The 26,277-nt window shown below is 42.7% G+C and overlaps 2 protein-coding genes across 6 annotated transcripts; both read right to left on the bottom strand.

The window, feature by feature from the left end:
* Nucleotides 1-55: 55 nt before the first annotated feature.
* pde7a (phosphodiesterase 7A) lies at nt 56-22,040 on the bottom strand. 4 transcript variants are annotated; one of them, XM_079661309.1, is made up of 16 exons: nt 21,968-22,040; nt 20,599-20,769; nt 19,627-19,764; nt 17,147-18,937; nt 8,408-8,468; nt 7,113-7,145; nt 6,468-6,557; nt 5,705-5,868; nt 5,522-5,585; nt 4,966-5,162; nt 4,743-4,874; nt 4,562-4,653; nt 2,917-3,064; nt 2,602-2,698; nt 1,985-2,065; nt 56-1,801 (listed from the first exon to the last, which is right to left on the bottom strand). In XM_079661309.1, exons 4-16 carry the CDS (start codon nt 17,282-17,284, stop codon nt 1,563-1,565), a joined length of 1,536 nt encoding a protein of 511 aa, XP_079517435.1. In that variant the 5' UTR covers nt 17,285-18,937; nt 19,627-19,764; nt 20,599-20,769; nt 21,968-22,040; the 3' UTR covers nt 56-1,562. The 4 variants fall into 4 exon arrangements, with proteins under 4 accessions (XP_079517435.1, XP_079517436.1, XP_079517437.1 ...); XM_079661310.1 differs by lacking the exon at nt 7,113-7,145 and having other exon boundaries at nt 17,147-19,764; XM_079661311.1 differs by lacking the exon at nt 7,113-7,145 and having other exon boundaries at nt 2,917-3,061; nt 17,147-19,764.
* Nucleotides 22,041-22,479: 439 nt separating this feature from the next.
* Nucleotides 22,480-25,950, bottom strand: trdmt1 (tRNA aspartic acid methyltransferase 1). Of its 2 annotated transcripts, none has more exons than XM_079661317.1 (11): nt 25,808-25,950; nt 25,208-25,317; nt 24,781-24,857; nt 24,543-24,614; nt 24,299-24,364; nt 24,041-24,110; nt 23,871-23,951; nt 23,376-23,677; nt 23,156-23,213; nt 22,918-23,047; nt 22,480-22,767 (listed from the first exon to the last, which is right to left on the bottom strand). In XM_079661317.1, the coding sequence occupies exons 1-11, from the start codon at nt 25,869-25,871 to the stop codon at nt 22,667-22,669; spliced, it is 1,131 nt and encodes a 376-aa protein (XP_079517443.1). In that variant the 5' UTR covers nt 25,872-25,950; the 3' UTR covers nt 22,480-22,666. The 2 variants fall into 2 exon arrangements, with proteins under 2 accessions (XP_079517443.1, XP_079517444.1); XM_079661318.1 differs by lacking the exon at nt 25,808-25,950 and adding an exon at nt 25,460-25,523.
* Between the last annotated feature and the right edge of the window lie 327 nt (nt 25,951-26,277).

The raw sequence follows: 26,277 nt of genomic DNA, 5'->3' as shown, positions 1-26,277 counted from the left end.
ACCTTTAAACTTCAGTATTAGACATGTTAAAACAGCGTGAAACTTAAAGAAAACATTAGTCAACAACAGGTTTTATTATTCAAATCGTAACTGCAACAGGCATGTATCAAAAAGGTCAATACAGCAAAGCCTTTACAAAATCTGGCTCGACACCAAAGTCTTCCCAAAAAATGGCTGTCGCAACAAATTGTAAACAGTTTTATCAACAGTCTTACAGCACTTACAGCAAAAATACAAATCAGCTAAAGTAAGAAAAGCACCTGTTATCTTTCGAAAAAACACAAACAACGATTTGTGCCACTATACAGAATCGGAGTAGACAAACCAAACACGAAGAAGTGGAATGTTCAAAGTCACTCGACCATTTTGTTTCGGTACAAAAAAGAAGGACAGCTGGAGTTGTTCCTCACAACAAAAAGGCAAGGGATTGGACAGTGCATTCAAAAGACAAGCACACCATGCACTTGATGGAGCTGGTTTGGTCACTTAGCATAGTTTGTGCATAGTTATAAGGCATCAATCGAGCAGTCCTTTAGGTTGCATGTGGCTGAGAGAGACATTCTGCGGAGAGGGAGGGTCTCCTTCAGTAGATCCTCGCCAGGAACACAACCCTGCATCGTCCGCAGTCGCCTCCTCCCCCTCTCCTTCGTGATAAGAGACCCTGAGCGAGTTCCAGGTGAGATGCATGTGCAGTGAGTATCTGATTTCCAGTGTGGGGGGGTTGGGGACGCTCCCCCGAGTTCAACCAGCACTGGAAGATACGTGGAGAAGGACTAGAACACCTTCGCGGGTCGCTGCAAATCCACCACCGTATTTCATTCGGGAGTGCAAGGACACATGGGAGCACACAGGTGGAGTTACTTATGGCATCTGGTGTGGTTGAGTAAGGTTCTGCTCATGGCTTCAACAGTGGGATGACAGTTCAAACGAGTGGTTCTTCACATCTGTGCTTCGAAGGCAAACCGTGGAGCCCACGTGATTCACTTCAAGGGAAAGTCACGACAAACAAGGAGATGCGTAAACAGTCTTCGTAGAGGCAGCAAAAAGGACCGGGCTTGTCACATTTTTATTTATTTTTTCAACATGAGGAAGAATCTTCAATACAGATGCATCATGGCATTGCTGTAAAGTCTTAGGAGGGTCTCATGTCAGAATACTCCAGTTGTCTCAGTCATTTCAGATCATTCTTCAAATCTTTGTTTTCAAATGGCACTTCAAAATACCAGAACCAAAAATAAAAAAGGTCTTCAGTTCTTATACTGCTTTCCCCTAAAGGTTCACCAACAAACAAAGTGGTGTGTTCAGTCAGTAATGCCAAAAACTACAGTGGACAAATAAATAAAACAAAGCAAATAAAAGAAAAATACAGCAGTAGCCAAATGAGGTATCTATGTATTGCTCTATGCCAAAAAAGAGGAATTAAAAATTAAATAAATTAAATAAAATCAGTGGTTTATCAAGATGAGAGGCAAAAGCAACAAAACAAAAAGTTAGGATCAGGTGGAGCTGCAGGCCCCGGGGTCAGGGGTCAGGGGTCGAGGTGAAGGGGCTCACGAGGAGTGTCAGGATTCTCTGCTTCCCTGAGGTATTTCTTTGGAGCTGCTTCCTCCGGTAGCGGCACCGTCTTCTGGCTCGGTGCCGGGCGAGCTGGGCCCCGCCGCCACGGAGCTCTGTTCCCGCAGCAGGGCCCCCCAGCTGGCCTTGTTCAGCCTCATGTGGCCCATCATGGTATGGGACAGCCGTGTGTCGGAGAAGCGGGTCCACTCCGCAAACAGCGGCTCCACCACGTACGTCATGAAGCCTGGGAGGAGAGGGGAGGCAGACACAAATAAGGGTTTGAGATTAGATATGAGCGAGGAGAATGCTGAATACGGTGGAAACTGCTTACACGGATAAAAAAAGCTCTTAATCATTCTTTACAAGTGCTGTATTTTCCTTTCTTACTTTACTTCGAATGCACACCATTAAAAACACCCCTTCTTACCGATTTGAATGTTGCCGACGGTGTTCATCTCTCTGTCACAAACTGGGCTTACTTCAAGTTTGTGCTTCTTCTCAATGTCTCCTAAGAGAATAACAAAAGAAGAATCAATATATGAGATGTGATACTGTATGTTCTACTATTATACACACATTTTGTTACAGAGAATAAAACACAAAATGAACAAATGATGGAGAAAAGAGCAAAAATTAATGATGAAAGGGGAATGTTTAGCACAGCTAGTGTTCCATAGCTGGCTAGCGGGTGTTAGCTATCTAGCTAACAGGCTGGCTATTGAAAGTTAGCATTTCAATCTGACAAGCTAACATAAACGATCTATCTATCAAACTAGTAAGTGAATGTTAGCTATGTACTAAACAAGCTAGCTAGAGAAAGTTAGCCATCTATCCAAGCTAACTAACATTCGCTATCTACTAGTTAGCTTGCTAGCTCACTAATGTTAGCTATCTAACTAGCTATGGCCAAATTGGTGACTCTCAGTTTAACCTACATTTATTATTTAACCCCCTATGGTTAAACTTGCAGTGTGGATCTGTGTCTTCTGTTGGCAGTCGGAAGTTATTATAAAATCATTGTTATGCAGCAGAAGAGATGATTACCTTGCTGGAAGAACTCATCGGTCACTTTCTCACTCCACTGTTTGCTCAGCTCCCAGGGTCTGCAGGGGTTACAGATGTCCGCGCACTTCAGAGCCATCTGTATAGGGGGGATAAAGACAAATCAAGAGTTCAGTTTTGCTGAAGTTGTGAATATGTGTGTGTGTGTGTGTGTGTGTGTGTGTGTGTGTGTGTGTGTGTGTGTGTGTGTGTGTGTGTGTGTGTGTGTGTGTGTGTGTGTGTGTGTGTGTGTGTGTGTGTGTGTGTGTGTGTGTGTGTGTGTGTGTGTGTGTGTGTGTGAGAGAGAAAGTAACTGGCCTGCAGGAGGAAGTGGCGGTGGCTGGCGTTGCTCACGCACAGGTTGTCCTGGTCCAGGTGCCTGCGAAACCTGCACAGGTAATCATTCTGTCGGCTGATGTCGGTGGCCAGGATCAGGGAGCCCAACTCCCTCTCCATGTTCAGACTGCTTGGAAAGAAAAGAGGATCAGTGGTGGTGGTGTTAAAGTCTTAAAGTCATGTGACCAGTCCTAGTGACGAAATTCTAAGAAATTCTCCGTCCCGTTATCTAAGAATCTTGGGTAAGATGAAAGTTATTCATAAAGCATCTCAGACCTTGACGGTACGTCCACACAGCAGCTTTAAAAAAGTCTTCCAACGCTTCTCTGCCCATTGACTTTGAATGGGGGTGACGTCACTTTGCCTCGCTTTTCGCCGAACTGCATTGTGGGGAAGCAGAGCGAAGATTTCCAGGATTTCCAGGATTTTCAGGATTCAAAAGTTGAGCAATGTTAAACTTTTGAAGCTGAGCTGGAAACGTCAGCCAATCAAATCCCGTTTATGCAAATCTGACAGTTCAAGCGCTAGCCAATCAAACCGCGTGCAAGCTGGGAGAGACAGACCGCAGTTCATTTCCTCATATTCTAAACGAGAAATTACGGTAGCAAATCATCCGGTTCTTTACGACCAGAACTATTTACCGGGATACAAACCGGAGGAACCAGGCATGGAGGGAGGTGGCAGAGACAGTGGGGGAAACTGGTAGGTTTTCGCCTGTTTGGGGAGTTTATATATATATATATATATATATATATATATATATATATATATATATATATATATATATATATATATATATATATATATATATATATATATATATATATATATTGCTCGCATAAAATCCCCGGGTTTTTTTACTTTGTATGTCGGGGGCGGGAGATTCATGTGATTGGTTGTTGGTCGCGTTGCTCACAAAAAATCCCCAAGCTCTCAGACACGCCCAGTTCCAAGATTTTCAAGATTTTTTCAAAGCTGCTGTGTGAAAACGCTGAATTCTTAGTATTAGGAACAAGATGACTGTTTTCAACATTTTAAAGGCTACTCTACAAAAGTGGTTCTGAACAGAGATGGCCCTTACATAAAACAGTCATTGTCATTTCACCATGTCTATAGAATCAAATCTATGGTTAGACCTATTCTTAAGTCTTTATTTTATGGCTATTTTATGGAACCTTTTCCATAATTTCAAATTTTTTATCTTGTAGTTTTGACTTTCCTTGAGGATATTTTGTATTCTTTCGGAAACAGCCGTCCGTAACATTATATCTAGTGATTTTCTATTTTGTTGTATTTTGCAACCATCAAAGCTTTTTTAAAGAACGCATCATAACGAGCACCAGGGTCAACAACGGCTCCTCACGGTAAAACTTTCTGTCCCTTCCTTGTTTAGAGTTGTTCTGAGAATCCTTCTTAAATCCCTCCTAAGCTAGGACTCATTGCTCGAAATGTTAAGAGCTCTCAGAGTATTCTCAGAATGTGTTCAGCTTGCCAAGTTTCATACAGCCCCACATTGTTGAGCACTGACATTGGATTGAATTCTCTCCATTACCCAATCAGTGAAGCCTTGTGAAATAACTTCAAGTTTCTACCGTTGCACTTGACATGGCTTCAGTGTCAGACTGACCTGTCCTCTGCGGGCAGATGGGAAAAGAGCCCGGTCTCTCTGAGCAGGCCCACTGCTGACTTCCAGTGGTGGTTCTCCAGAACTGAGTTATTCTGCACATGAAGAAATAAATCATACAATGTAACTTCAGTACATCCATCGGGTCATTTCTGTCAGGTTAAAGACTGTTACGTGGTCGTACCCTATAGAGTGTAGCGAGATAGTGGTCAGTCTTGATGAGGAAAGGCTGGTTGACCCCCGGATGGTCCAGGTCATGTGTAGCGGCGGCGAGGAGTCCCAGCAGGATGTCACAGGAGGTCAGAGACTTGGCAAGCTGCATTAACAACAACATATCATGATGATTAATCAACAAAATACTCCTGTATTGAAACGACACATTGACTATACTCATTCTCGTGTCTCACAATGGGTTCCTGCATGAAGCAGTACATGGCCTGTGTGACGTCGGCAGCGTGGACAGCGTTGTGGTAGGGGTTGTCGCTGTGGTAGTCCTCCTGGACCATGACTAGGAACCTCCACAGTTTGAGCATGTCCAGCTGGAAGAGCTCCACCAGGCCGTACTGGTTCAGCAGGTGGAGGGTCAGGGTGATCAGGCTGTTCCCTAAACAAGAGGAACAGAGTGAGCTTTCTGCTGGTTCGTGCATCTCTTTTGAAACCGTGAAAATCGGTGAAGCGATGAGATATGACATTTCTGTTTGTTTTAGTTTGAGGAAGTTATTCTCTTCCCTAAAGCGGCAATGGAAAAATAACAAGATCTTTTTCAAACTGACGGGATCTCAAATTGACTGATTTGATTATAGGATTATTCGTCATTGGGTGAATCCTCTGTGTCGGCCAGAATCCAACAGATGGCACCATTGGTGTACATGGAATCTAAGGTTGGTTAAATGCCCTCAGTGCTGCGTCACAGGACTTTTAAAAACATCTTCTGAATAGTATTTATGGTCATGTTCAACATACCGTTTGTCAACCTATCGAAGAGGAAAATGTCAAAATTCCAGGTCCCGACTTTTTCCAGCATGCACTACGAAAGAGAGAAAGAGAGAAGTGCAGAATTAGTGATTCGAAATGTCAACAAAATAAATAAGGTAGGTTTTTATGTATTTTAATGTAGTATCATTATATATAATGCGTGTGTCATACTCTGGCCTGTCCAGTGTAGTCTTCATCCAGGATGTGGAGGGGGATCTGCTGGGGGATGCCCCGCAGCAGCCGGGAGGAGTGCAGGTACCTCTGGAAGCTGAGCAGTCTGTGGACCCTCCTCTCAGGCGAGGACTCCGCTGACGTGGATCCAGAGCTCGGCCGTGCTGCAAACACAAAGAGATGTCAAATATCTAACAAGGTTAATTTCACAAGATCATTAGGCCCTGAGGATCATTCGGGTCACACAAACTTGGCAGGGATGTGACACCAACACGGCGATATGCAAACAGTGGCTGCTGACACAGCCGCCCACTCATAAGCCTTTCGTCTGGGATCACACAGCAGACATGCTTTGTCAGTGGACACACACACACACACACACACACACACACACACACACACACACACACACACACACACACACACACACACACACACACACACACACACACACACACACACACACACACACACACACACACACACACACACACACACACACACACACACACACACACACACACACACACACACACACACACACACACACACACACACACACTCTGTTACTGCTTGATGCTTTCTAAAGACATTTTAAAGAGGTTATTTAATCACTTATGGACTCACAAAGCTCCGATAAAGAGCCTCCCACTTCGTTCTTTTTCATCATGTAAAGATACAGCATGAGAGCCGTGCACAGACATCAGTGTAGCAGCAGTGTTTGAGAATGTCTATGGCTGATAGGCAACTTATTTGTACTCACTGTGAAGAGTTCTGAAGTCGATGCAAAGGTAAGGATGGGAGCTTCTTCGTTCCGGTTCAAACCCAACCTGACTTCTCACTCTCACATCTCCTAGAAGAAATCAGCAATTATTTCCTCAAGATTCAAACTGTTTGGAAAGTAAATGTGTCTGAATGTGCTAGGCTAAGTAGTATTTCAAGATATGTGACATCATAGACAGTGATTGATCTTGTTTAAGCGCCACATGACTGGTGTACACTTTCCAGAGGGGCGGACATCAAACAGCTGAGCATGCAATGCCATGTCAGGACAGCCTGCTCTGCTATTAATACTCAGCGTCCCTGACGGCGATCTATAGTACACCTATGGCTGTTTTTATTAGTCAGGCAGTGGATCAGGCTCCAGGCTCGGACTGAAAAGACGGCGGGCCTGCTTTGAAACCGCAGTCAGGAGCAGTGAGCGTGCAGAGAGGTGACGGGATGCTGCTATGACACTGATGCAGTAAAAATGCTAGTGTGTCGTTCCAGGCAACACTCCAATGCGGCAAGACTCTGGAAGGCAGTACACTCGTCAAGCTGCTCAACAGTGCAATGGGAGGTTTCCAGCATGGCACTAGAATTCAAATCAAAAGCAGTCACACACACACCCCAACCACTGGTTACTTACTTGTCAACAGCTGTTTGAATACTACACAAGCTCCTATCAAAATACCAACAACTAAGAATTACAATTCAAGGCATCAGAGTGTATCCATGGCATTTCATGCTCAAAACATAAAATACAGCAAATGCTAGTCCTCCTTGGCTGTGTGTGTGATCCCATGACCATACATCTGTCCCATTAATCCGTACATGCTAAAGTGTGTGCGGCTGAGTGTGTATTCTGAGTCACAGGGTCCATGTTTCTCCCGCGGTGCATTAGTGCTGGCGCCCCGGGGTGGATGTAGGTCATGTCATTATATCTGATGCGGCGAAAGCTCTGAGTCCTGCTATTTGAAAGCACATCAGCATTAACTTGGCAGACTGAACCCCGGGTCGAGGCAAACACCAGTCTGCATTAGCGAGCCTCTCCTTACACTCTTAATATCAAATCTGCAGCTGCTTTACGCCGGTGACTTACGAGACTGCCATCACACTTAACCAAGTGAAACGATTACGAGGCTAAAGCTCCTTCAGTGAGCTCTGTGAATGACTGTGATGAGACGAGTCGAGGATTTGTATCATCCATCGAGAGAGAAAACAAAGTATCACAACATTACGTGAACTATAGAAAAGAGGATTTGAACAGAGAACTGCCCCGGCTGTTTAATGCTCCCTGCCTACTCACTATGCTTCACAGCAGCAATCTGATATCCATGAGCTGCTCACTACCAGTCAAACACCGTCTGATGTATGAGTAAAGGTGGCCAAAGCAGCAGCATGCGAGGGCACATGTGTGTAGGGTGGACTGATGTCAGGGGTCCACCCAGGCTCTAATTGCACCATTATACTCAATAGTGTTATTGATCAGGAAGGAGAGACTGCTCCGGTTGCTTCCTGGATGAATTTGATTCCATCTGCCTGGCTGAACTATGAGCCCTCCGTCCTCTCATCCATTTTCTGAACTGCTTGGGGTTGCCGAGGGCAGCGAGCACGTGGCGCACGTACGCACAACAATCTGTACTCTTAACAAACCTGGGCAAACTTTAAAAAAAGGCACTCAACACTGCAGACACACACAATGTAAACCTATTCTGATGGAGAGATTACTAAAAGGCCGTGGACGGTGCACTCTAGTGTGTCCCCATCTCTTCATAATGTCTCCATCCCTCCCTCCATTTTCCATCTGGCTGCTTTTAAAGCCATTGTGGGTTAAGAAATGATCATGGACAAGATAAGCCTGCTGATGTCTGGGATGTGTGTGTATGGGTGTGTGTGCTGTAAATGGTTGTGTGCATGCACTGATAGAGGGGAAACACTTACCTAGCATGCGAATGTACAGTGCTGTCTGGTCGGAGCTGTCGTAGGAGATGGCCCCTCGTCTCTGAGCAAACAAGAAGGAACATCATAAACAGCTGTCCAAGGTTTGTAATGAATTATGTTTTAAAAAACAAGAAATGCATCTTAAAATGGATGTGGGTGGTATCACAGCCACATCTCAGCACACACACGACTCAAAAACACAAAATACAGGCAATTATTATTAACATAAACACACGCTGAGAAGTGGAGGGAGGTGCTGCGGAGTGTGTTTATGTGTGATGTGTGTGTGTGTGTATGTGCACAAACGGCAACACTGATAAATATGTTCCAGTGCCATATCACCAGCCTGATACGGCACTTACACCAGTGCTATCAGTCATGTGAGAAATGCGTGACACACACACACACACACACACACACACACACACACACACACACACACACACACACACACACACACACACACACACACACACACACACACACACACACACACACACACACACACACACACACACACACACACACACACACACACACACACACACACACACACACACACACACACACACACACACACACACACACACACACACACACACACACACACACACACACACACACACACACACACAGTTTCCCATAAATAGAAATTACTTCGAGTCCTATCCAAATAGAAATGTCCCCTCCCACCCGATAAGTTTTCTGAGCCATTTTTACTTCCCTTTAAAAGTCTCTCACGAAAAACTGTTGATAATGCACGAAGATTAAATTGTATATAATGACTTCCTTATCCAGCAGGTGAATGCAATTTGAATCGAGTTAGCTGGAACTAATAACGACAAAGATGCAACTCAATAACCCTTGAAAAGTCAATACCATTCATTCACCAATGGCTATTACCCAAGAATCTATTAAATCAAAAAATAGCATGTTTCAGTTCACATTGTTGTCCTTGAAGGTTTGATGTCACTAAAAATCAACATTTCTGGGAACTGCATCACGAGAATACTTTTTTTTCTAAGAAGCGACTTGTCTACCAAGTTAAGTGATCATAATGGTTTGCTCCATAACAGTTGATTTAATCTCAATTTGGACGTTACACTAGGTTGGCATCAATGTGCCGACAAAACACAAAGAACTGGCTGAATCTGAGGCCTTATGCATCATGAATAAGTAACATAATAAACCACTTAAACTACTTTGTAAATCGTGCCAGTGTCTTCCAAAATGGTTGTTTTTCTTAAATCAGGGAAGGCTTATCGAGTATGAGGATAGGAGATGTTCAGACAGCTGTGATTCTCTACCAGCTGGTCTTCTTGATCTTTATCTCGTAGCATTTGTGTGCTTCCAAAAGATGGTCGCCGCCTCTTCTAGGCTACTTCAATGTATAAACTGCAATGTAATTTTGTTATTGTGAATAACAGTGCTTCTGTTGACTTTAGAATGAAGTTGATAAGATGTGTGTTTTATCTTTGCTTGTGTCTACAACTCAGTGCCAACAGTTTCCCTCCGCAGCACCACAGTGGTAGTTGTAGCGGTACGGCTGTGGTAACTGAATATTTGCTCTGCCGACAAACAGCTGCTCCGGGCTACACCTTGGCTCACCTCTCCATGCACTCCACACTCCTCTCCTTCCCCCCCCCCCCCCCCCCCCCCCCCCATCAGGCCGACTCCCCTCTCCCTTCTGGGACTCCTCTGGTCTAGAGTTACCCATTCCACAGGGAGCCTGCATGACTAGCCCTTCACGACAAACGCCAACTGGCCACAGCACAAACACAAATGTCCATGCTTGTATACTCATTACTTCATATCCTTAGGATTACTCAGAATCTCCTTCACACACACCTGACACTGTCCATCCTGTGGGCTCATGACAGCCGCCAATCCAAAGCTAATATTTTACCGGCTAGCAAACAGCTTGACTCGGGGTGGGTTATCTCCGTGTTTACACACAGCACCAGTGGTTAAAGGGAATATTATAGATTGTGTGTGTATATATGCATGGGCTGTTGCAATGTTTGTGTGTAGGGGGCTGGGTATCAGCTGTAACATGCGTGGGAACTGTGTAATACTGGCTCTAGGTCTGGGAATGGAAGAGTGACCAGCCCTGCCAACACTTGCCCAAACAAACCTTTTGGCCAGAGCCACACACACACACACACACACACACACACACACACACACACACACACACACACACACACACACACACACACACACACACACACACACACACACACACACACACACACACACACACACACACACACACACACACACACACACACACACACACACACACACACACACACACTTAAGTGGACGTTGGCATGTGCTCCTATGTGAGCTGGTAAGAAGGAGCTGGTCGTGCGAACACTTTCTCAAAGTCACATTCCCACTGTGAACGGAGGGGAAAGTCACGTTTTACCCTTGAGATGTGCAGCCCATAATACACACCCCTGCCACGCCTTGTATTGCCAACACACACAAAACCATCACCCGTGGTCCTGTCATGGTCCAGAATGAACTTGAGCCCCCTTGTGAGCTTTGTTTTTCTGTCATTCATGCTTCACAGCTGAGGGTGATGGGGAAATAAGGGAGAGCGCGAGAGAAGCAGGATGTCAGAGGCATGACTTGAACTTAATGTCAGTGGCAGGAAATCCACATCAAAAGAGGTTATAAAACAATAATGCGATTGATCTGATTTGCTGTTCTACTTGACGCACACACATTTCAGTCTTATGAAACATTAGGAATGATGTCCAGCAGAGTATAATCTTCTTTGTGAAATGCCACAATAGACTGAACAGCTTCTTAACAAGAATTAAGTATGAAAGATTGAACTATGAAGGGCCTGCAGGTACCGCTCGCTTCCGTCATTGAGCTAAAACCGTGACTGACTGATAACTCCTTTATCTGATAGAACATGTTGTGCATCTCCAGCGCATATCATGGGTTTCCATCATGGTTGCTCATGGGTGTGTTCCAGCACAGGTATGAAGAGGTCAGACAGGCTAGCTTGGTTCTTATGTCTTTGTTATGCAACTTGCTTTATGCTCTGATGTCTGCATAGAGACCCTTTAATACAAGGTTCTTGGTGTCCAGTGTCCATTAGGGGGAAATTGACGCTTGGGGGACTTTTGCTGTGGCTTCAGTGCCGAGTTCGAGCTGACTTCCAGTTTGCATCTGACCCACAGCCTCTGGCACCAAAAGAGGCAGGGCCGATTCCTACCAATCTGTTGGACAAGGCATTTTTGGTTTTCACTTCAGGCTCATGCAAAGCTTGGGAGAAATGTGATCCACTGGGATATTAAGTAAAGTCTTCAATATTCTATCTCTAAAGAATCCTGCACAGCGATTACTTTTGCAACATTCATAAATACAACCTCTGTTAATCAGCCCAAACATCATATTTTGTAAAGGCATATGTACAGCATATCTAGCCCAAACAATGCACAGTTGTCGCTAACTAGCAAGTGCTTACACAAACCCTATCTACCACCTGGATTTGGAAATGTACTTGTGTGGTTGATGGTTTACCTGTTTGGTTAGAGGCTACATTTATTTCCTTTTTTCTTCCATAAATCTTCACAAAGTCAACTTAAACTCCGTCATTGTTTACTGGGAACATGCTCTGCGTGCCTTTAACTGAGCACCTGGAGCGGCAGCCAGGTTGTGTTTGCTCGCAGCACAAGCCAACTCAGTTTTGTTTGGAGTTTACTACTCGCATAACAGTCTGTTCATTGTGCTCCCTGCTATTCCACGTGAGCTCGTTTACATACGGCTCTGTTTCTTATCTGGGCTTAGACTGGCTGCCAGGGGGACACAGCGTTTAGGTTTCCGAGGTCAGGAGGGCACACAATGTCAAAATGTCTGACAGTGTGAGTAACGCCAGGTTTCAATGTTTGTTATCATTGGACCGAATGCAGACAACAAAGCAGACAGCCTAATGTATTGTGTGTTTGATTCAAAAGACACTGGTTGATGATTGAGCAGATATTGTAGTCTGATGCCCTCTGAATGGTATCTAAGGGTTTAGTACACAGTGTCACATTCCCACACTTCCTTGTTCCAAACAAAAAGGACATCAAATGGCCTTTATGATGTCATTCAGCTTTGAAATGAGGTTTCTGCTGAGGACAAGCCTTTTGCACTGTCAGTAAACGAGCTAAGGCCAAGCAAATGAGGAAGCTGGCAGTATTTCTAGAAACTGACTTATCAGAAACAAAAGCCCCACACACACACACACACACACACACACACACACACACACACACACACACACACACACACACACACACACACACACACACACACACACACACACACACACACACACACACACACACACACACACACACACACACACACACACACACACACACACACACACACACACACACACACACACACACACACACACACACACACACACACACACACACGATTAAAAGCAGCCGGACTCAGCGCAGTTTCATAAACTGAAAGCATCCTTGTGAGTTATGACCTCTTGCAGCGCTGTGCTGTGTGGGACGGCACATTCCAGTAACTGAGTGCTAGGCCATAAATGTGGACAGGTTTGGAGTGAGTGAGTATGTGTGCATTCGTGCACCAGCCATTGCATACACAAAAGCCCTAGATGGAGTCTACCTGTTGTAAGTGTTTTATGAGAACTCTCTCCACTCTGACACACTCCAGCTGCAGTGAGTTTCTGAGAGGGGGGGGGGGGGGGGGGGGGGGGGGGCTGGGGTGTATTGGCCCGATGCCTCAGCCAGAGAATGACGGAGCAGTGTTGTCGCTAAAGAACAAAGCAGCGTGCTTGTCGGGCTGTAATCTATCAGCAACCGATGCAGTTTTTCTTTTACTGGAAAGTGTGTTGAAATGATTTAAGCCTTCTTTAGCAGACGGCTTTAAAAGGGGGCCTTGCATAAATGTGCTTTTAGCGGTGCTCGATGACACAAGTGGAGTAGAGGAGTGGGGGAGGAGGTAGATTTGCTTCATATTCTCACAGGCCGTCTACCCGGCACAGGAATTTCATTCATCTAAAACATCATCCCCAGGCTCTAATTGCTTCTCTGGGCTATCGTAAGGCTCCCCCCTTTGCAACTCTTAACCTTCTGAGGAGAGTAAACAAAACCCAAGTCGACAACCGGTGCGTCTGCGGACAGCTAGTTGGTGTTTAAATCTAGCAACAGGGCTATATCAATTCCTACATCCTGTATGTGCTCATCTCATATGTCTATCGGACTACAGTTAACATGATTCATATTCAGCAGGCGCAGTTGGCCCCCCCTGACATTGTGTCCGTTGGTGTGTTGATGTACGGAGACACAATCTCACGGCCGATTGCACTCAACACTAAAGCACAAAAACAGAATGGTCATGTGATGAGAGGGGCCCCCTTACCGAGAGACAGAGAAAGTGTGTATGTATAAACGAAGACAGGATGTGAGGTACTACTCCGGTTTATTTACTAAATAATACACATCCTCGCTCGGTAGACTGTACCGGCTGGTTTGCGCACATTTCGTGGAAAGGCAAACTCTGGCGGGGAGAGGGTTAACGTTTTTGTGAAAGGTTGTGAAACACCAGGCTCAGTGTCTGAACGGCTCCTTCAGCATTCTTACCACATCCTGAAACTACGTCAATCCGATGGCAATGTGCAGAAAAGAAAAAGCTTATCGGTTCAGTTAAAATCAACAAAGTAACTCCCTCAGAGAGAAGCACTGTGGCGTATTCTCTTATCATGTCGTGCACAGAAACATCCATAGTGTTGACGAAACAAGCAGCGATATCTCCCATTCTTGCACACAGGCCTCTCATCATCATCTCCTGCCCCCAAAACGTCGGAGTTGATCTGGGGTCAGTGGCCGACATACTCATGGAGGATATCTGTGACTGTGATATGATTTACTCGGGCCTCATCGATACCGCTATCGATTCTTGGATCTCTTTTTTTGGTCAAATGTCAATAACACAGCCTCATCAACACCATGCAACTGTGTGTGAATGTGTTACACATCATGACAGACAGCCGTCGGGTCTTACTGCTGCCATGTGTAACGTCTCGTGAATGTGTGTAGTAAGGCCTAACTAACTTAATGTGCCGTAAGTGTTTAGACGGGAACCACATGACTTTGTTTACTCCTTGTGTCGTATTACTGCTCCTTTCATTCTGCACCAATCTAATCTCAGACTGTGTTTAGCCTTCACTGCAGAGAAGCCAGCAGCAGAGTGGACCAGCATCTTCCAACTCAATTTTAGGAACGAATCAACAAGCAGCCAACATGCATTGCAATAAAAACAATAGAGGCATTGTTCTAGATAAAATGAGACCATCTGTTTTAATGTCGTTGCCGTTTTCAACGCCTCTTCGACAGCATATTTACACCCCATCATAAACATTCCAGGACCACAGAGTGACATATTCTTCTGAGACCCTGCCGCGTCTTCAACCCTACTCTTTTGCCTCTGTTTACAAGAGGAAATGTCTTCATTCTGCGAGGGAAGGGGAGGGAGCAGAAGAGAAAGAAAGAAAGAAAGAAAGAAAGAGAGGGAGGGAGTTTGTGAGTGAGCAGAACAAGATAGCCAGAGAAATAAAAAAGAGACTGAGACTCCGGCCATCTGTGAGTGTGGCAGTGAGCCAAACCACTGCCCACAGAGCCCGGGCACATGTCTAACTGCCTTTCTCTGCAATGGTAGTCCAGAAATGCTTCCACAAACAACAGGCCTGTGGAACCACACACAAAAACACAGCAGCCACCGAGGACAGATGCACCCTTATGGTCAGGAATAGGGCCCGAAACACAATATTTGTAGTAGTGTAATTGCTGTGACAAAGGCTGAGTGACACAGCCGCATGTGTGTATACATGTCCACCCAGCTCTGCCACTGTGTAGGGAAGAAAAAAGGCAAATGTCCATGTCAGTAGGTCTTTATGTTGAATCCCTCGCTGGTGCTTTCTTGCTTTGCATAAAAGTGTTGGTAAACCTTGTGCGATTTAAATATTCTTCCACAAAAATGACATGCAAATCATTAGGTTTTCACTGGAAACACATTTCACACTACAAAGTGTGCTGCTTGTCCTCCTGCTTCACAACAAAGGGGCATTATACCAGTACAAACCACATCACAAAGACTAAATGAACTCTGGATCACTTGAGAAAAAACAACTGGTGAACTGACCTAAAGACACGATAGCTTTACACCTGGGTTTTTATGCAGACGATAAGCATAAAGCATTATGACCAGATGGGTTTGCTCCTGATGTCTAGGCCCTCTCAAGGGACCCCTTGTTTGGGGCTGTGGTCTTAGAAGCAAGGTCCAAGAACCACAAAGACAAAAGGCTGCTTCAGGCCTTAGGATTAGTCTTACTTTCATAAAAGTAGCACACAATGGGACATTGTTCATTTGAGACGTGTTCTAACGGACTGGAAATACTTTGTTTGGTTTTAGGCTAACGGTGGTACCTAGGTAGAGTGTGCAGGCCTTATAGTAATTTGGTCATAAACAACTGAGTGCAGGAACAGAAAGGTCTTCTCCAGCTAGCTTATTCACTATTCTTATAACATCTGTCAAAAGCACCAATAACCCAACGGACAAAAGGGACCAGTGAGGACGAGCAACACTGAGGGCCTTTGGTAGCCAAGGCTATGCATTAGTCTTTGATGCAGCGGCCAGTGATGGTGTGGTAGGTTCAAAGCGGACACACATGGGTGGTTATGTGGAGCAGCGTGTCACACAAAGCACTAATGGACGATCCATTGTAGAGCACGCTCACACGGTCAAACACAGTGACTTAATGCGTAGTTAATGTGTTGAGGGATGCCATGCAACGCTATGGGAGTTACTGTCCATGACCAACTAGCAGGACGTGACCCAGAGAGAGGAGTATAACCCCGGCTGCTGTTGTGCAAATCTACTGAAGCAATAGTAAGGAGGTTTTAGTGTTTTAAAACTGTGACGCAGAGGAGGAACTGATGTACGACTTGATGTGCAACCATCTGAGCTGAGGTTACAGGAACATTTGTGTTACAGTCAGTTAGGGAAGTGTACCACACAAAGGCTTAATGCATAGTAGATCACCTCAGATATGCAGTGACTAAATGTTTGGCTTAAATACATTGGACATACAAAGTAATGTGTCAAGTTTTTCTTTCAGAGACAAAAGAGTCAAACGAAACGTGACGCCACGACACGATGACTGTTGTTGTGGCCTACCTTTTCCTTTCATTCACCACAGCTGAAATATAGAGGCAGGCTTACAAGAGGCACATTTCCAAGAGTTCAGGTCTCTGAGAAAGCAGGAAGCTCAAGTATGACTCAAGGATGAAGGTTTCTTCTGTCAATGTGTCATGGGATGTTGCATAAATAACAATGTGGCACGTTCCTCCTGACAATACAGAGAGTCACAAAAGTAAACTGCTTTTACTCTGGCAGTAAACTGACATTGATGGTTAAAGTGAGAGGGCCTTTATCTGTGGGTAACATGCACACATGCAAAGTGGTCTCAGGTTGTATTTTGGGTCTGAGAGATAAGAAAATGTTGTGTGTGCAAGTGAGTGCTCATTGTGTGTGTTAGGGCCTAGATATCCAACAACCACCTGCAAGATTCCTGTGGATTATTCATATATTTGTTTAGAAGAAGGTGCTGGTTTTAAGGCCTGTGTGATTCACATATCTCAACCCACTGTGACAAAATGATAAATAAAGAGATTTAAAAAAAGGTCTTTTTACCTGTGACAGCTGTCTTGGATCAGGAGCCCCGAAGAGGGAAGAGCTGGAGCTGAAACTAATGGCTCCCCTCCGGCTGAGGACATGCTTGGGAACCGGCCTGTCTAGAGGCAAAACCGGCAGCTGATAACATACTTCCATTGAATAGTCAGGGCTGGATCCGGATCAAAAGTATTTTTTTTTAAAACAGAGAAATCTAAAATGTAATCAACAATTGTTAACAAATGGAGAATACTGGTGAATTAGAAAATCTCCCAAGCCAAAAACAATCTTCAATATTGTGGAAAGGATCTGCTGTCGAGCTGCAAAGTAATTCTGTTCATTATGAGCGACTCAAAACTTGTCCAGATCGCCTTCATTGATGCTGCGTCTTATTTACCGCCACCTTTTTTACCTCCTTTGGTGTCATTCTGTAGGCAAAAAAAAGATATCATGCTGCTGTTGCATTTGCTCCTTTCTTTCTCATTTTACTCAAATCCGGGCCCACGGACGACGAGACCTTCTTGCCATTTTCTGGGTCTTTATGAAAACGCTTCCTCATTTTCAAAGCAGAAGAAAAAACTCATTTGCGTTTCGTTGCGTTCGCGGATCCGCATATCCCGAAATGAAAACAAAAGGCACGACCACTTCCAAAAAAAAAATCAACACAACATATTGTATATTGCCACACCGGCGGATGAGGTGAGGCAGATCCGGGATGTGAGCCCCTGGTTTCAGTCGTCGCCGGGAGGTTCTTCGCTCATTCAGACTTACACCGGAGCCGAAATATAATCAACATGTAGGGCTTTTCCCTCTTTCTTCTGCATGATGAAGAAGCAGCAATTCACCGCTTGTAAAGCACAAAGTGTCTGTCTCAGAGAGGGGAACCCCGACGGTAATCTCACTCGCTGCGATTCCGGTTGCTTCAAAGGAGACGTAATGGCACGTAAAACAAAACTACGAAACAAAAGTCGACAAATTAACAACCTAAAGTGTGTTTATTCCCCTATAACTACCTACCTATCGTCCTAAACATTACCCTACTGTATGGTTTTAAAGCACACACCACCTGCCAGAGATGGTGCTGTTGGAGCGAGCAAAAGACGCCCTTGTCTGAAATGAACCAATAGTGGCAAGGCTGGTTTTATAAACTCAACGCTGATTGGATAGAAGCACGTAGGATGTATGACCCGAATGACGCGATTGGTTATGAAGCCAGGGCGATCCCAAGCCCTATATGAGTAGTCGTTTGCAAACGGCGTGGACTTTCTCAAGGGTATTCCTCCACAACGGGGCTTGCCCTGCAGCGGTCCACATCATTGCCTGTGATTACCTTCCTCTCATGACTCATACTACTTGGGAGCTGAGAGTCACAGAGAGTTTGAAATACAGCCTAGAAAAAAAACAGCAAAAAGGTTGCAGCTCTGTCAGGCTAAGGCAATTTGATCCGTATGACTGTTTGTAGTGACTCAAAACAAATGCTGATTGCAATGTAGAGTGACTCATTTTACTGTCTAGGTCTGTCTGTCGGCACCAAATGTGACAAGATAATGACCATTGATTTGTTGTTGTTGCATGATAAGGTGTCTTCATGAGTCAATTCCCCAAGAAGAACAGAGCAGTAGAAAATGAATGTTTTCACTGGAGGTTTCTGTGCCATGCCCATGTGCTGGGGGGGACAATGGACGTGCCATGGCAACGGACAGGCCCAGTGCCAATGGAGGCATAATCCCCCTCCCCATTTCCACGGGTCTGAATGCAGTTCCCCACAATCATACCCCCCACAAAGAGGTCCTGCATCTCTTCCAGGCAACACTGCAAACACAAAAACAAACCTTTCACAGACAGTAGCAGGGGTGTAAAGATATTAGAATAAACAACGTATGTAGAGGTAACCATGTGCATTGACTTACATTTTATCTAAAATGAGGTACTCGTGTTTTAAACTACTAAACAAAACTAGAAAATCAACTGTTTTGAACGATTGTAAGATGGAGCAGAATACTCAATTGTATGTTTACTGCTACTTTATTTTGAACTATTTCATTTGTATTCTTATTATCCCTGTGTTTCTGTCTTATAGTTGCTGCTATAAGACCATGAGTTTCCCAACAGCGGGTCGATAAAGGTCCATCTTACCTTATCTTACTTTATCTGGACTGATGGTAAAAAACGACCTTTCACATCTAGAAGTATTTTGCTACAAATAAAGCAAGAATGTCAAACACACAAAGGCAGTTCAGTTTTTGCAACCTGTTGTTGCCACACAACTCTGAAACTGCGTCAGTGGCCCGTCACGTGTGTGTGCACCGGACTGCACATATTTTACACTCCTCTCACTGCACATTGGGGAGGCATTTTTGTTAATTAATTTCTTCCACAGACATTTACATTGCCACCTTCACACATACACGGAAACTAGCACACATCTTTGAAGCATGGCAGCTGTGTTTAACTACTCTAGAGTCAGCCTCTGGAGCTTTGGTTACGGGTGAGCTGCATACCTGCTGATTCCCCTGGAGGTCGCAGGTACAGTATCTGAAGCCCCGATCCCCTGACTGCACTTTAGCCGAGCTCTCTGGAGAGAGAGTGGAATCCGCTGAGGTGTCCCTAATTGATTTACCTGTTACCATTGGATGACACTGTTGGTATGTAAGAGTCATTATCTATCACTCAAATTCCCATCCTACATCTATTGTGCTTTTCTGACATACATATTCTTTTTGCATCTGTAAAAAAACCACATGAGATTTACCATTGTATAGTTGATCTGACATCATATGCTCTTAATTATTTTCATGACTAATTCATAATTTTTTTAAGTTGATGCTATTATTATCAGGTCAAATTAGAAGAAATAAACAGCATTTTTATACTGTAGCATACTTTTCTATTAGATTACTAACGGATAAGAATGTATAGTGTGTATTTGAAGCCACCTGGTGGTGAAAAATAGCAACTGCATGGACAGTGTGCTTGTAGAGTCAAAAATGAATTAAAGTAATATTTAGGTTAAATAAAGTATATCTTAAGAATATTTGAAAATATATGGATTGCTAGTTTGTAATCAGAATGTATTAATTGTGGAGCGGAACTGATTTTAGGTTTATATTTTCCAATACTAGACTAATGCCTGCCAAATAAAAAACGAAAAGCTGCAAACCTGACACCTTCTACTAACACTTACAGTTTGCATTTCCAGACTTGGAAAAGTACAATGTGAAAAAGCATGTAGTGCTAGTATAAAATAATAAGTCCTGACGTGCTAAACAAAATGAGTCCCAGATTTCATGAATGTGTGAAAACTTGATTTGTTATTCATGTGTTACTGAAGTGACACATCTCTTGTTTCCATCCACAAAGGAGTATGAATCATAAGATCAAAATGTAACAGCATAACCACAAGTTTGATTTGAGTTAAATGTGTAGTAGCATTTTGTAATGTCTGGTTGGATGTTCAGTACATGGTCATTTACCTGGCTTTTTGTAGCAGGTAATGATACAGAAGGATGTCTGATCTGAGCGTAGAGGTGTTATCTACAACTCAGAGGAAGACCTGGTGCTGAAGAAGTCCTGCACACGAGCCAATGGGAAGCTTCTTATGCTGGAGCTATACTGGCTTCACTGTCACGCAAGAAGCTCACAGTCTAAAAATAAAAAAAGGAAAATAGTTACCTTAGTATCCCTGTTTATCTCATTATCATACACACATGTGCCTGGATGCAAAAACATGCTTCGGTATAAAGAGTTTACAGTAAACAAGCCCTGTTATATTTAAATTGAGTATTTAAAACAAGTGCAATGTTAACGACTAAGGGATTAACCAAACTACATGTACTCCTATCGCATTAATGGAACATTTGTGGTGTGTCAATTTATATTAAGGAATAAGTTAAAAAACATAAGAGAAGTGTTTTGTTCCTGCTACATTGTTAATAAAAAAATGTACAGATTAAAATGACTGTTAAGAACAATCATTACAATGCAGATCAACCATGATAAGCCAGTTTTTGTGACATTTATTTTTGATTGTTTACTTTTCAATGTAAAGAATGAAGTTACAAGTCTGTCCTTGCTATGCTAAAAGAATGCGTTAAATCTAAATGTACTCAGTACAAAAGGGAAAAGATACCACTCCTTCGAGCCGGATTTGAACCAGCGACCTAAGGATTTCCATGTAACCACTACAGTCCTCCGCTCTACCAACTGAGCTATCGAAGGGAGCTGCTACAACACCAGAAACATATTGATTTGAAGATCTAATGACCATTTAACGTAGAGCCATACAGAGAAACAAACGAATACAATTTCGCGAAAGTATTAAAAAGCCGCATCTGTTCTGTCCGAAATCATTTTGATACCCTTTTTCAAACGTTAGCTTCAGTTGTAAATGTGTCCTCTGGTGGTTTTAAATACACACATTGACACCAACAGATCCGGACGGGGAATTAGCTCAAATGGTAGAGCGCTCGCTTAGCATGCGAGAAGTAGCGGGATCGATGCCCGCATTCTCCAATACCTTTTTTATTTTTCAACACTATTTCAGCAAACCATAGTGGGCGAAGAAAACACACAATTAAAAAAAAAAAACGAATTGTCTATATTTGCCTAACTGGTAAATAGATAGAGCATGGAGAACGTTCATGGATAGCTTCAGCTTTAGTTGCCCGTGCTATAACTAATGTGTCCTCTTTGCTAATAGCTAACTTCAACTGTTTAGCTAGCTACTGAACACAAACTTGGTAACTCCTTAATTTTGTATATTTTATTGATTTTCAAAATACCGTTTTCCCCCTGCTTTTATACTTCATAACATATATAAGGTTATACAGAAAGTTAACTTACCAAATGTTGAAGGATAAAGGTACTTCCTTCTGGTGCGAAACATGGTTGCTTCCAGGTTCGTTCGATGTTTACATTTGATAGATCTACATTTGTCTTTAAATTAGCTTAAATTAGCGTCATGCTAAAAAGTTAGCATTCACGTTAGCCTAACATTTACATGGTGAGGTCAAACGGTCAAAAGACGTATATGTCTTAGTTCGTTGAAACTAATAACTTTCTTAGTGTATAATCTCACTCATATCGACGTAACATTATATGTCCATCAATTATTTAACATCGAATATTATGAGTTAGTTAACTTTTTAACTAAAGCACATCTGCATCATTAAAAACATCTATCATGTGCTAAGTGACTGCAGGCAAAATATACATTAATTAACATTAGCCTAATTGTTAAAGCATGTTGCTGATGCTACATTTAAATGTAACTCATATAAAGTATATCATAGTAAAAACCTTCCTACCCAAAAACCATGAGGTAAAAACATAAAAGAGACACAAATACAAAGTACTTCACAGGTTAGATTTAGTTTTTTCTTTTAATTTAATTTAAAAAAGCATATAAACAAACATATGAATATCCAGCCAAAAGATAAATGTACTGTCTGAAGTGAAATGTAAGAATCATGAAACTGTTCATTTTCAAGTTGGCCCAATTGATCAAACTTAACATTCTTCTCCTTCAGAGTGTGCCGAGTGCTAGGAGAGCAGCACCTGCAGGAGTCTGGCCACCACCACGACATTCAGGCTGTTTCCTAGAACTCTGTACTGCTGCTTGGTAGTGGTCTTCTTCGGAAAGGCTGAAACATTCATTAAAAACAGATTTAGACAACATGTACACAATTGGGAATGTGCAGCAATCCATTAAATACAAATAGAAACACAATATCACATTATGAATAAGTTAAAAAGAGGAATCAATATAAATCTGTCTGATTTTTTTAACTTACTGAAGCTTTGAGGAAAGCCCATGAGGTTTGCAACTTCTCTAGGAGTAAAATAACGAAGTTTCAGTTTCAACAGCCGCTGGAGTTTCTCATCTTCAGCGCACTGGTCCAGACCTGTAAACACACTCTCCATCTGCAGAGCACACAAAACAAAAGCCCTCAACACACTTACAATAAAAAACGTGGCAAAACAAACTTTGAACAATAATATAAATGTGCCCGTACTGAAATCAAAACCTACCTCTGTTTCCACGCAGCCCTGCATAACTGAGCCAGTTCCTTCCACATACCGCCCATATCTAGAGGTACAACACATTAACACGTCAATTAAAAAAACCACTTAAATTAATGTTTTTTTCTGCCATGTTATCCCATATAAGTGTCACTGAGTTTTGCTTCCAGTTGCCATGCATTTCTTCTGCCAAAATTGCACTAATAGAGTAATTTTGAAGAGTACCCACCCTTTGGTAAAGCAAACAGACCTCCTACATGTGGGCCGAACTATGTCTAAGAGCAGAGCGTATCTCAGCAGGGTTTTAGGAGGAAGGAGATACGGCTCCATGTCTATCTGTGGTTCCAGGAAGTCTTGGATCAGCCTGAGAGACAGATCGTTGTTCTGGCTCATCTTCCTCTGAGCATCTGTCTTCGTCTCTAGCTTGTACAGGACATGACCCTCCTGCACTTCCTCCTCAGGCTGGCAGGTGTCTGCGCTGGGACTCAGGACTTTGGGCTGCTCAGCGGGATGTGGGAAGGCATCTAAAATCTAAGATTACAAGCTTTATCAAAAGATGCATGAGGATACAAACACTATTCTGGGGTTCTAACATAATAAAATATCCAACAATTATAGATATGTTATATTTGAACTATGCTTTGTACCAGAAGAGGTATGCAAGCTCCAAATTAGGTCAACATTGGAAGCTAACTAGTATTTGATTTGAAACAGCTAGTCTCACCCTTGAACTCTGGATGCTGAGGTTTTCTGTTGAAATCTTAGCAATCAGGAAATAACGCAGTCTTGAATTTGGGATCCCAACCTGGATTTAAAAAATAGAAAATAAATATAATAAATACAACTTAAAGTGAAGATGTATTCAATGACATTTTCATACTGTGTTTTTCTTACACTTGTGGGTGAGACCATGACCTCCTGGAAAGTGTATCCACATTCAGTGAGCGTTTTCACCAATCGATCCCTGGAGATTGGAAGTATAACATGACAGATGAAGTCTAAAGGTAAATATCATTACATGAGATTGACATTGGAATGAATCCAAATCACATAATAAATACAATAATTTAAGTGTACAACAGAATGTGGCTGCATGCTCACATAGTGACGTGTCAGGTCTTTTTAATGCACACTTGCTGCCTCCATTCCTACCTGGCAGCGGAGGTCTCAAAGCCTTTCACATTCTCCAGCAGGATGTAGCGGGGCAGCCTGCACAGCCTGAAAACATTATTGTTGAGAAAACGTGTCAGTTAAACGTTCACAAAGCTATAACTATTTACAAATAATAACTGTGTTCTTGGGCTTGGCTAGACTTTGTGATTTCAATATGAAAATATGTTTTGATCAAGGTTGACAGGAGGGCAATAAAAAGTTGAATCTGGGAATAAAAAGAGACCTCGGCAGAAGATCTAGGATGTAGAGGAAGCTCTTGGTTCTGGGGTCATTAATGTCACCCTGAAGTCCTATCCTGCACAGAGAGAAGGATCACTTGTTCAGAGGAAAACCTTTTGAAATTGATTAAATACATGTAATAGTGATTTAGAAGAAGGTTACTATGATAACGTTTAGGTAGAAAACATGTTAACTTCACAAAAAAGATTTATCTGACTGAAATCCCAAAGCACAAGACCTACCTGGTGAAAGGCTGGCAAGGAGGGCTCATCAAAATCATGTCAAAAGATAATTTATTGAAGTCCTCTAGCGTTATTCCCTAAAGGGTAAAAGAAAATACAGAAAATTAGAGTTTTCAAAGGTTCTATAATTACCAACAAAACCAACACCAACAAACTATGTGCGATATATAAATGCCGTTAATAACTGTGTAATATATACCTGGCTGCTAAATCCTTAGAACTGTTACAGGCTATGTATTTTTTTAAATAATGTAACTTTTTTGATGCATGTCACATATTTAACATATGTAACATTAAGCTGTCAGTGGCTCTTTTTCCTGCTGTAACTAAGCAAATGTCCCCTCCGTGGGACTAATAGAGGTATTCTGATTCTGATCTCTGTAGCTTTGTTTGGATGCATGCTGTTATACCCAAACGCTCCACTCACCTCAATGGTCTTGTTCCAGAGGGGGGTGTCAGGGTAATTATGTGTGTAGATCTCATTGGCTGTGGTGTTGATGTCGATGGCAGCCACAACCTCAGCATGTATGCCACTCTCTGGAGGAAGAAAAAACTGAAAATGAACTACAGGAAAATAATCAGCTACTGTTTCACTTTATGCTTTATTTTTTTGCCCAACCCAAACCAATATGTGTAAAATAATCTCATTCCTCCTTTCTCAGAATTTTTATTTTTGTACCATTAGTTGTTTATAGCACTTTGTCAATGGAACACCATAATATATGATCAGACTGTGGACTGGACAGCTCAAGCTGAAATGACAAATCGTCACAAACAAATTATTATAGATTATGGGGGACTCCAGACTGGGTTATGGTTGTATAAAGACTAGTTGTCCACAGAGAGTCCTCTTAAGGTTCCATGTGGATATGATATATCAGGATGTGGACACTTTAGGACTCAGAGGAACATTTGTATTCAGCCCTGCAGCGCAATAGAAACATGTCCAATCTCCATCCTGAACGATTTATAACTTTTAAAGTATCAGTAACAAACTAAAATCAGTATTTAACAACGATAAACTAACCTTTGAGAGCATAATGCATCCCTCCTATCCCACTGTACAGCTCGAGCACACGCAGACTCTCCATGGCACATTTCTGTTTACAGTTTTTCTTCTTCGTGGTATTTTATTAACGTTGTCAAAAAACGGAACAGCGCCTTACCGCCATCATGTGGTATGGAGACTGAACTGCACCCACAACTTGTGTGACTGCTACAAACTACAAACGTGTCTATTCCTCAATTATCTCCTACACCGTAGGAGCAAAAATGTAATTTTATGATAAAATAAACACATTACTTCATTATTGACACATATCAAATATTTGCTGTAGTGATCACAATTGTGATAATACACAGGATAAAGGCACATAAGCAATATTGTAAACTTCTATATATCAAGCAAATATTATTACTATTAAAACGATTAATAAAAAGGTAAAACTGAGATTGAAATACACGTTTTTTCTGCTTTTGTAACACAAATACACAGTG

This window comes from Notothenia rossii (assembly GCF_949606895.1).
Source record: "Notothenia rossii genome assembly, chromosome: 12".
NCBI classification, from domain to species: Eukaryota; Metazoa; Chordata; class Actinopteri; order Perciformes; family Nototheniidae; genus Notothenia; species Notothenia rossii.
Note: the sequence above shows the minus strand (reverse complement) of the source record. Positions and strands in the feature narration are given on the sequence as shown.